Here is a 12,477-nt window from a genome sequence, read left to right as displayed (position 1 = left end):
AAGCCCAGCATAACCAGAAATAACTTCCAAATGTCTCAGTAGTGTGGACCAGGCCACCTCCTGTACTTACATCTTGCAATTAAATTGGCCGAAAGTTAAGAGACTTGCTCACAGCGAGACTGGCCTTTCTTACCTTTTGCCACATTTTGATGAAGAAGAGCTCCCCAGAAAAATTGAAGAAAACATTGGTGTCGTAGGCGTCATCCCCAACGTTAGAGATGGAAATGTTAAGTGAAATGTTCCTCACCGCTCCCAGGGCCAGGTAGGCAGTTCTGTCATCAACACTGTAGGCAGAAACAGTTACACTGGTTTAACTCTGGGCAACTTTCACACTCTGGTCCTTCTTTCTTCCTGCTACAGAAGTGTCACAACTAAGCTGGTTAAAAGCTCGGCAGTCAGTAATTCAGGAATGTGCTGTACAGCCAATGCATGGTGCGGGGGGCCATACTGGGAAAGAGCAGCTCCTGAGTCCTGGTTCTGACGTTGCCTTTTGTGACTGTAAGGAAACTCCATGATCCTCATGTGGAACTATTTTATGTGACTTATTGTTAATATGGTTTTAGTGAGAATAAAATAGTTCAAGACTGTAGAGTGATTGGATGGGAAATGCAACAAGCGCAAGATACTATGCCCCCATTCAAATACACAAACTATTTCGGTTTGTCTCTCAATAATTCAAACTTATTCTAACATTCTAGTAACTTTCTGAAAAATCTTCTTAGAGTTATGCTATGGAAAGAAAAAAATCGAAAAGAGGGTCAAATAAAAATCCAGAAACTGGTGTAAGTGGAAAAATGTATGGAAATGACAACAAATGTCCACTGAATGTGACTAATCTTTCTTCAGGTGTTTATGCTGGACCTAACGGGATGGAGTCATCTTCTATAAGTGGAACACCAAGGGAATGATTGAATTAAAATAACAGCTATATATCATGAATCAATACACTATTGTAAAATGGCATCACAGATTACAAACACAGACATGCACACACAGAGGCAAATACAAATATTCATACACACACATTTATTATTTGATATTTAATCATACTAGGCTGTCCAGAAGATGAGCTAACAAGTAGGAATAAAGGCTAAAGATAATCACAAGGAAATATAATATCAGTGCACAGATCTGCAGGTCTAGGAACTAGAAGTACAGTAAAAGATAATACAAAATATACCAGGCATAAATATAAAAATAAGCAAAAAAACCCAATATATCAAATTGGCTACAGTTATCGTAACTGGAATCTAAGACTATTCATACATCCTGGAGGAACAGCGACAGTGTCACAGACTAAACACTGAGTAGCTGGTCAGAAAAGGGCAGAGACCTCCAGCCACACAGCAGGGAGATGCTCTCAATTATTTCCTCTAGGGGATGGCCAGCCCAAAGGTAAGAAGGAACCACCTCTGAGAAAACGTACCGTCACTCCACCCACCCTGGCAGACGCTGTCGCACAACACACGTGCACGCAGCAGTACGCAATGGCACTATGGAAAAATCCATAGCCGATCAAGCCACCTTTGATTCACCCAAGTTCCATGAAGGAATGGCTCTGCCTGGGACGTACACGTTGGCACACGCTGCTCCTCTGCATATCAGCAACTCTCTGAAAATGGCTGGGGTGCAGGATGTGAGCTGTGTTTAAAGGCAGCCTGTACCTCCATCACCACCAGCCCTCCTCTGCCAGCCTTGCTCATGGTACTGCAGCCAGAGACCTGCATAAAAGCAGGACTCCTGAGAACATGATGCTTATAAACCCTTCGTCATCTTCTGCCAACCACAGCCATACCAGACCTCCAAAGGCAGAGCTCACTGGGCTCTGTCTTCCTGTGTTTGCCAAGAAGTTTCCAGATGCGGGTTTCCAAAGGTACGTACCGAAGCAACCAGGGGCTCTGGTCAGAGAGCAGTTTGGAGGAAGATGGTCTAGACTCAGGCTTCAAAGCTGATGGCTGTGGATTGTGAGCGTAACTTTTCCGTGTAACGCAGGCAATATTTATAGCATATTTGTTTCCTGTACTTACTTCATTTATGATGATCTTCATTCATTAAGCACAAAATTACAGCTTATAGTTCAACGACAGCTTCTTATGAAGCACATATAAGTCTCCAGGAAACGTGCCTGCTTTCTCGCACTTACAATCAGCTGCAGACACCAACCAATCCTACCAATAATTGGACACTTTGTTTTCTAAACATTACAGTTCATTCTTATAGTCAACTATCAGTGTAAATAAACCTTTGCAAAGGTGTATGCAGCACAGGATCGACCGCAAAACTAGTTTGAGAGGTCCAAATCATTTGAGTTGTTGCTCTTTATACACCAAATTAGTGGCACAACTATATGAGAGTACTTGGAAGCATTTAACCTTTTGGCCCCAACTTCAACATTTACTGTTGAAAAGCAGAGGAATTATGAAGATGCTAAACAATCTGCTGGGATTTTCTAATAATCAAAAGTGTATATTTGGAAACAAAGAAACAAAACAACCATTTATTACTGTGAATTATTTCTCCTGAACTTTATAATCTTGCTTCTTGCAATCACTTTAAAACTTAACCAGCATCTATCAAACCCATTAGCAAAATCTGGAAGTATCACTTCAGTAAGCAACGGAATATTACAAGACAATTATTTTATGCAGGGTTGATACTAAATGCAATGCATGCTACAGAATCCTCTCTGAATTGGTAGTAGCAGCACTTTGAGATTTAACGTAAAGTCAAGACAATCGAGAATGCTCTCCTTCCTACTGAATAATAAAAAATACTCAAAATGAAATCCCATTTACAACTAAACCCACAAAAAATAATGTAAAAATAAACACCATTGGGTTGTGCTACTCCTTTTTAAAGCTATCACTCCTCTGTTAAAGGTGCATCATACCAAAATTATGTTTATAACAACATTTTCCTCAGCAGAGAAAGAAAACTCACTTTCTAAGAGCACACTGTAGCTGCTCCTACACAAAATTCACACACTGATAAACTCTGAAAAACGTCACTGATTTTAGGCTGGCAGAGGAGTTCAGTTCTTCCTCTGAAAGGCTATACAAGATTGTGCTGTAAGTCCCATTTTAAGAGAGCAGCTCTCCGAGTCATTAAATCTGTGTACATCTGGAATGAATCAGGTTCACTTGCAGTGAGAAGAGGATTAGGAATCTCCCGGTTCACAGGGGAGCTCCCAGGCCCTGTTTGCTGCTTGAGAGAGTAACGTCACGGGGCACGGACAGCCTGCCAAGCCGGTGCCATCCTCCTCCAGCGCCTGCCGCACATTAAGCAGCCTAGCTGCCAAGTCAAAATATGTCATCTAAAGAGCTGTTGTCACCCGCCAGAAACAAGAAAACAAACTAAAGCCACCCCTTCATCTCGACAAGGTACGTCAAACAATTTAAGAAACACAATCAAGCAATGGCTTTCAGTTTATGTTTTGTTGGATGAGAACTATAAAGCCACCAACACCCTCACCACAGCCCTTGTAACCTTGCTCACATGAAGGAGGAGAGGCTAAAAATAAAAAGAGACTCAAAAAAGGAAAAAAAAAAGACAGACAAGAAGGGGAAAAAATATCAAGATATAATTACTTAATTGGACAGAACACCACCTTCTCATTACATCAGGTACTACACACAACTAATGAACAGAGTAAAAGTTCTGGGTAGACTGTAGATGTATATTACCTACAGTATATATAGGTAACCACATTTATACACACACATGTACAGGCACATGAAGGATGTCAAGCTATCAATATTTGCATGGAAAGGGAAAGAAGTTAGACATTCGGAAGTACTAAATACCTGCAGCTTTCGTTCACACAATGCAGACTTGCAAGTAACAAGCAATTCTGAAATCAGGCTCCAAATTTCTGCCGCGGTTTTGACTTCACTGGCCATGGTACTACACATCAAATCTAAACAGAAATTTTTAACATTTTCCTCTTAAGTGATTAAGAAAAGGAAACTAAATTCCAGGATAAAACAAGTATAATCTTTTTTGCATGCTTTAACGTTCTCTGCTAATGCCTGCGACACATCATTGCACTGTGGTCAGCAAGGGAAGACAGACCAGCTGGAAAAGGCAAACTGAAAAGATCTGCAATTTTCATTTCCCCACCCCCCAAGATGCTGGTGATTTTATTAACGTGGGTCAGGGGAGACATAATCTGCATTCCAAAAGGTACGCAGGGACATATTTCTCTATTTCCTGCACTAGAGAGAATTTTTAAAAAAAATGGAAAAAGCATTTAGCACTTCCTCTCAGCCTCCACAGATCATACATAGGGCAAGGAATGTGACGGGGTCACACTTACCCTGTTAGTCTGGGTCACCGACTTTCTCTTTTATATTAGGAGCCTTTCTTTCCTTACAGCAAATCAACACCTACACAGATAAATCACTGCTATCGCTCAATGGACAGTGGAAGTTACAGCCGGGGTCAGTTACACTGCAAGCGGGTAAAAATGCTTCGGACAACTGAAGTCCAATCTGCCCTCCATCTCCATCACATGAAATTAAAGGAGAGTCCCACCTTTTGCTTTTAAGTCAGTAAAAGGTGTGAGTCAACAACACTGGTCCTGTGACAGATCCAAACAGATTTCTACCTTCACCAACCAGTGTTGCAGTTGGTCTTTAGAGTTACTATGATACTTGAATATTAATTTTGTCTCCACAGACTCTTTACATCAACCCTGAAAAGCTTTCTCCTGTTGGGATTTTGTCACAGGCTACAGGGTCAGTTGAGCTTTGGGAGTAGTTTTGCAAATACTTAAGTGTCAAGGGCCAATGAAAACCTGAAACCCTCAGCTGATCTTCTGGGAATTCATTTGATGTCTCAGTGCAAAACTGAGAGCTAGCAGCCCCATAAACAAATACAAACCAAGTAAAAATTTTAAACAACCCCACAGGGAGTAAAACTATTGGATTTTACGCCGCTTGGTTACACTGTCTTGCCATCGCATGTGCGTTCAAGGTCAATTCTCTCTGCAAAGTTCAGAGCCAATCTAGACTAAGGACTCGGCCAAACACTCAAGCTATTATGGCTTATTCTGCATTAGCTGAGCTGCTGCCTTCCCCCTCTCGCACTGAAGCCTACGCTGGCAAAGGCGCTAAGAGACCTCATGCAGTTGATGGCCACAGCCTATCTGAGATGCACTAAGCCAGCTAGGGTAAACTAGCTCTGAGCCCATCAGATCATTTCATTAATGATCTTTCCTCTTTCTGTTTCTCAAGTGGAAACTTCCCAGTGTGCTCTGAGTAGCAGATAACATGAGGTGATGGGAAAAACATAACAGAGAATTCGAGGAGTGGTCAGCCGAGGTTCTGTGTCACCACAGCACAGTTCGGGAGTAATATCATACCAATACTGCTCCCTATGAGGACTGAGTAACAATGTGCCAATGTTTCCCCATAGGAAGGGACCAAATGTCCCATATGAAAAAAGTGCTTACCGTGGTGAGTGCAGGGCCAAGGAGGTGGAACTGCTCGTGCTGGTACCCTTCTGGAGCAGAGCTGCTGTCTCTAGCACTTCAGTTCCCATATATATTGCAATTCAGGAATATGGCACAGAGCATTACCTTTTCCATCTTTCCTACACTTTAATTTTATTAATGAATGAATTTGAGTAGTAAACAATAAAAAACAAACAAACAAACAAACAAACAACCAAAAAAAACCCAAAAACCCACTCCAGGAAATCCTTTTTGCTCTTTATTATGGTACTGAAACAACAGAGTAATTTCTAGTTACAGCTAGCTGCCATATATTCAAAGCTTCTCTGGAAATTGTCCTCTTTTCTTCAAATGTAGTTTCTCCACATAAATCCCCCATAACTACACAATAGATATAACTCCTAGCCACCTATGTCTTCAAACCTTTAAGTAAAAAGGACAGAGCAGGGCATAACATCCACATAAAAATACTCCTTATCTTATCACCCTACAGAAATCTGGTGCCTTTTATTATTATCAGTAATTTCAATTGTACCCAGATGTTCACAACCCTTTATAAACAGAACTGAAGAACCAATGGGGAAAGAGCTGCCTCTGTTTTCACACAGTGTTTACCCCAGGGAGCAGCTTTTGGTTTGAATGGAGCTACCCTGGTTTATGAAACTGTCACATGAAAGCAAGATGAGGCACAATATCTACAGAAGCTCTAATCTAATCTTTCACCCTTGCAGACACACATACAAACCAACATCTTTTATAACCACAAGCAGTGTCCTTGAAATCAATGGTACTGTGCCCCTGGGACAAAAGTTATCCCTGCACGTGTGTGTAAGACAGTATCCTAAGGTTGGAACACAAACAAAACCAGGTTACTAGTGGCAGAAAGAAATGCAAAATATAAACGGTACATAGCCAAAAGTTCCACGCATCAGCCTGACATAAAAGAAAAAAACCCTTTATGTTTTCCCTGTTTGTTAAAATACTTGAAGAGTTCTGGTAAAATAGGTGACTGTTGACCATAGATCTGGCCCTAAAATTTGTGGATGAGTCAGTAGCACTTTCTAACATACTGTTTCTAGGAATTACGTCATTAATATCATCACTCAAACTGTGTATGTACCATAGAAATTATTAGATAGCTTCAATTACTTGTCCCATTCCTGGGATGCTGGGGTGCAATATGTAATTTAAAAAGTATACTCAGCTGAGCATCGATGAGGGACAAAAAGATCAGTGCCCTATCCAGCAGTCACTTCCAGAGGTCAATAAAAGGCAGTTAATCAGAGATGAAATGTTAGAAACAGTACAGGTTTGTTACTTTAGGAAATTTGTTTTGCAGTAGCAGGTGTTATATGTCAGGAGTAAGCAATGTCTAAATGTCAAACATGATAAGCAATATATACCCATATCAGCACATTTCCTCTCTAGCTTATGCAAAACCAGCAAGACGATTTACCTGGTGACCTGTGAAGAACCTCAGCCTTACCAGATTTTGTAACTGCAGGACATACTGCAGAAAAAGTTCATGTAGCTGCAACACGGAAGAGTATGTGTATATGTATGCATATATCCACACACATGCATGTATGCATCAGCCAAGATGTGTCCTGCAAGTACAAAACAATGGTGCATCTGCTTCTCATTGTGGTCTGTACAGTATCAAGAACTTCCACCCTTGGAGGCAGCTAATGTATGACAGTGCTGCCTGAGGCTAAGCTTTTGTTTTGTTAGCTTTATACTTTGGTTGCTAGAGCAAGAAACAATATGGTGACTTGAACTATCTTAGTTCCATAAAATACTGATGTTGAGATGTTCACAAGGAGGGCCAGGTTATATGTTAGTTCAGCAATGAATTCAAATTATATGAAAGAATGTCTCTTTAGGGTATAGTTTAAAAAACAAACAGCAAAATCCTACTCCAGTAGATACGGTCAAGTGATTCTTACAAAACAAAGCCAGTATTTAAGAAGTGACAAGACTGGCTTGTACAGTATCCCTGACTGATCATCAGTGGCCTGTTATTACAAAACAGAGATTGGGAATCTGTATTCTTGTATGAGATGTGGACTACTGAGGTTTGTTACCACTCATCACTTGATGGCTCTATCACCATCCATATGGGTTCAATCACCATATGTTCAAATGGAACAGGACTGCCCACTGCTATCAAACTGGATTATTTATTTATTTTGGGAGAGATTTATGAAGCTCTGAGCACAACTAACCAGATGGAAACCAAAAAACCATTCCTTCGTTCCCATTCACCCTCAACAAGGGAAAACATTCACTTGTTCCCGAGACGATGCTCCCACTGCAACTTGTACTACGTCCTGATTAATTGCCGGCTCTGCTGGGTAGCCCTTTCAGGAAACTGCAAATCTGATCCTGGATGAGCTACAAAAGTTTTCCATGTGCCTCACAAATGCAGCATTCAATACACTAACAACTGTCTGTAGGTAAAATATAAATAAAAGTAAATATAAATTAGAAATCAGAATTCTGCTTCCTGGATTCACCAAAAAGACTAAATTCCAAACAGAATTACAAATGCACTAATACACACAAAACGGTATAAGCATTTTTTCATTGCACCCTTTGCAGTGCAGCAAATTACTTTGAAATAGCATTAAACTATACTATAATTTATGAAATCACTTAAATCAGAGTGTGAAACTTGGTATGACTTTTTGAGAAAACAGAAAGCAATCTACTCATATCCATTTTTCCAATGTTTTGTCATTCTTTTCTCCCTGGAAACAACTCTTTTGGTAGTTTAAAAGATCATCAGTCAGGACAGCACTCGGGTATGACCAAGTAACCAGTGGGCAGCACATGACTGCAGTGGCATCAGTCATGGCTCCGTATTTGTGTCCTGGGAGTTGGAAATATCCATGTTGGTACATACAGCTTTATACACACAAGGTCTTGACTGAAAGCTCAAGACCGCTTTCCTAGAAATGCTAAACCATAGCATTTGCTCATTCTTCTTTGGTTGTTTTTTGTAAAGCAGAAAACTAGCTCCATCTGAGCAGCTCGGCTATTTAGGGTAGCCTGTCTAGGGCAAACAGAACGTCGAAAATATTTTTGAAAGAAGTGTTTGTTCAATGAAAGATAAAATAAGTGAAAACAAATTCTTCATCTGCTGTGAATGAAGAGGAAGGGAAAAACAGATATTATCAGAGCATGTAATTAAGCTCCAAATGAAAGGATATTGTTTTTCCTCATCATGACTGTTTTGTTAAGATGTACTTCAGGAGCATAAAACCACAACGGGCATGCCGTGAAACATGAGGCCTCTCTGGAACCAAATCCCCGTTGTGTGATCAAAGGGAGATAAGTGCCGAGGCATGAGCCTGGTCAAATTTATGAAACAGCTTTGCTTCCCACATTTAACCACAGGCTTGCAGCTTTTCTCCATGAGTTTGCAAAAGCCTATGATCAGTGAAAGCCTTTATTAATTTTTTTAATAAAACACTACCATATTCGTGAGATAGATACACTCAAAAAGTTTTGAACTTTCTGATCAAAATTTTATGTTATTGCTCCTTTCTTCAGAAGACATTGACTTTCTGCACTGTTACTGCACTAACCTATGTTCTGTGCCATTACATCTTGTGCTGGTGACAAGCAAATTGGACAAAGCTGTCATAACACATGTTTTTATCTAGGATTTCTGGATTCCTTCAGCTCAGGTTCTGTAATAATTTGACAAGTCGATATGAAACTGCTGAGGTTCATTTTTCAAATCCATGTGCCTAATGTCTGATGATGTGCCCAGTGATCCAGAGGGAGTCCTTACACTGATTTTAATAGGTCCATGAGCATATTCGTCCTTGCATCTGTACACAGTATTTGCAAAACAACCAGTTGTGCAGTTGCATAGCTAGTCAGTCACCTATGTGAAATTATTCATTCTTCACTAATAGAAATAATATGCTTATAAACTTGAGAGTTGTAAGCTCAAGGGCTGGAGGGAGCCACAGGGTGGTGGTGCACACTCTCCCTTGTCTTTTCAGTGAGGCCTGGGTTAGGTACTTCGAGATTACATCCCAAAACATCACATCAAATCATTTACCTGCCTATCAAATACAAAGCCATGCATAAGACAAAAGAGATCACAGAAACAAAAGGAGTGTTGGCAGAAAACATGTTAATCCTTCAGTAAGTCACAGAAGGAATTTATTGGGGAAAAAAACAAAAAACAAAACCCTTCTATGGAGCTGACCAGAAGATACTGGAAAATACTTTTCTTCATAAATTACCATTTCATTAAAATGGAAACATTTCAAACTCAATGTAATTTTTGACAGCCTGGGGTTTTGTCCATGCTCTGGCTAATTCCAGAGGGACCAACAGAAGCAGAAACAGCCCAAGTCACAAACTTGACCTTTCAACTGGAAAAGGGCATTTCTCAAAAATCCCATTTCACAAGAGAACTTTTGAAAGCATTGACTCCAACTCAAAAAAATCCCACGATTTGAGAAACCTTGAAAATTTCTGCAAAATGCACCTGTTACCCCTTTGGCTTTCTATGACTTTTGCTTCCAACTTCACATTTCCAAAATAAACAATTTGCAGCAGTATACATGGGAACCCCAGCCAGTCTGTAGGGGAAGAACATAAATTTGAGTCTAAGGAATGGTGGCCATTAAGGATGCTCTAAACCAACACATAAAAGCAAGCTGCTTATTCCAAACAGCCAAACATACACTCAGAAGCACTCCAATGGGTGAGTAATTCTGTTTCTAATGACAGATGAAGGGTAACCTCATGTCACATAAATATGTGGAAGACAGACTTCCTCCTGGAACTTTCTCAGGAATAGCAATATTTATTACAACATTTTCTGTTGCTATAATATTTATTATAGCAGTATTTATTACAGCATTTTCTATCCAAGGGGGCTCATAGTCCTGTGCTTACAACCTGATTTACATACCATACGCACAGCTTGTGCTGGAACGCAGCAGCTACATGACATGCCGCATCATCTTTCTTCTTGTACTATTTGTTTTCGGTAAAGCTGATCTATTCATTGCGACACACGGGCTGTCAGTATATTTACACAGCCATACAGGATTTCCTTCCTAGCTGCATCTTGCAGCCACCACCCATTCTGCTCTGGTCTTTTTAGCTGGTTTGTTTATTATAGCTGGAAGAAAGTCTGTTTTTTCAAACACCCTCACTGTTATTCAAATGTCTTCTCCACAGTTTTCACTTGGTTCCCATTACAGCCCAAACAGGGCTTGATAACTACTGTTGCCTTTGCAGAGTGCCAATCAGATGGATAGGCATCAGCTCAGGACCCGAAACTGCCTTGGTATGTCAGACAAGATGTGCGTTGCTGTCAATCCTGCTCCCTCAGTGCTTCCAGGTTCTTCTTAAAAGACCAGAGTGCTTTTCCCCCATATAAAGTACGAGAGGAATGGATTAGCAGATTTTAAAGGCTAGGGAGCTCTAATCTTCCACAGAACACCTACTTCAGAGTTTCCCCCAGCACATCTTGAGGAAACAGATGCAGTTCAGCTTCTAAACAAGTAGCTGCAGAGAGGCTCAATAAAAATGTGCCATTTGCTACAGAAACCGGATGGAAAAGACATTTGCTGCGCTGAGAAAACAGAGTGAGGCATTGAAGTCAAGCATGATATGTAATAAACATATTTTTAATATTAAACAATATTTGAAAATAATAGCTAACAGAACATTCTTTAATTGCATTTTGCTTTTCAGTACTGGATTGCTGGAAAGGAAAACTGGTTTCCTATTGCTGTCTGAAACCTATGGCCGTAAAAATAAAGTTTATTGCAAAATATTCTATTCCTATTTCTCTGATGGTTTCAGGTTGTGTTATTACAGTTATCCGTATGCAATACATAAATACCTTCTTTACACTAAGATACTTTTAAGTTTCTTCCTTTAGAAATCTTCCCCCCCTGTGCAACACGGCATGGATAGGGCCAGGCTTTGCTATCTCCTGTGACAGCTGCAAGATTTAACACTGGAGACTCTTTGAAGGGGAGGCAATAAGTAGTCTCTCTGTTCTGTGCTGCCAAAACCTCATGTTTATTCTTTAAGAAAAATAGATTTGAAAATAGTCATGACTGGAAAGATGAAACGCCTCCCTCCTGCTCCTTCAGTTTCTCCCAACGCTGCCTTCACCAAGTCCCCAGCACACTCCATGGCTCCTTTTTCCTTACTCTTAAGTTGCCATCTGTAGTTTTAGGCTAACAACACTCATACTCCTACGAGTAAGTCCAGGCCAACCACTAAAAAGACCATTTGCAGCAATACTAGTACACGCCACTGTAGCTGTTTCTACATGCTATCTCGTAATGTCTGCCGTAGAAAGTTAAATCCCCACAGTTTGCTTTGCCAGGTCCAGCCTTTGATATTATTATTGTCCCCTCTGCTGATGTTGCATATTCTCGCTGGCAGAGGTGGCATCAGCGAGAGGCGAGGAGTCCCACAGGCAGGTTTCCAGCCACAGCGTTGGAAGACACCCATAACCATCCTAGGCAGGTGTTTCCATGTTGGCTAAGAGCTGTTTTTTGTTGAGGCAGTTTTCCTGAAGTTACAGAGCGGATTTACCTCGAGAAGTCAGAAAACTACAGAAAAGTTGGTTGGAAGGGATTTCTAGATGTCATACAATCCATCCTCATCCTCCTCGATACAGGACTATTGCCAGAAACAGATGAGGTCAGCAGGGATCTTATCTAGCCAAGTCCTGAAACCCAGGATGGCACAGCACACCGTTTCTGCACACCTCATTCCCACGCAGCACAAACTGCCTACGCAAGAAGGTTTTTCCGAATCTCTGATCTGAACCTGCCAAGCCACAGCCCATGACTCTCACCCCTCTTGCCATCTGCCATATGCAGGAAGAGTTTGGCTCCTTTGTCCCACAATCCCTTCACGAAGTTGGGATGGGTTTACATGCAAACTGATACTAACGAAGGTGGACGAGCTTTAAAGAGATTCATCTGTTAACTGAAAACAAACCTTTTTCTTTCCAGAATAAATGCATT

The 12,477-nt window shown here is 40.7% G+C and overlaps 1 protein-coding gene across 1 annotated transcript in view; it reads right to left on the bottom strand.

Moving 5' to 3' along the window:
• ITGA9 (integrin subunit alpha 9) overlaps window positions 1-12,477 on the bottom strand; it is a gene marked incomplete at both ends in the record, with an annotated part of 229,450 nt that overhangs the window by 79,582 nt on the left and 137,391 nt on the right. Inside the window, one exon of the mRNA XM_082327280.1 lies at window positions 134-284. Coding sequence (XP_082183406.1) covers window positions 134-284 — 151 coding nt within the window. The remainder of the gene's footprint in view (window positions 1-133; window positions 285-12,477) is intronic.

The sequence above is a fragment of the Platalea leucorodia genome (genome assembly GCF_965183815.1).
Source record: "Platalea leucorodia genome assembly, chromosome: 1".
NCBI lineage: Eukaryota > Metazoa > Chordata > Aves > Pelecaniformes > Threskiornithidae > Platalea > Platalea leucorodia.
Note: the sequence above shows the minus strand (reverse complement) of the source record. Positions and strands in the feature narration are given on the sequence as shown.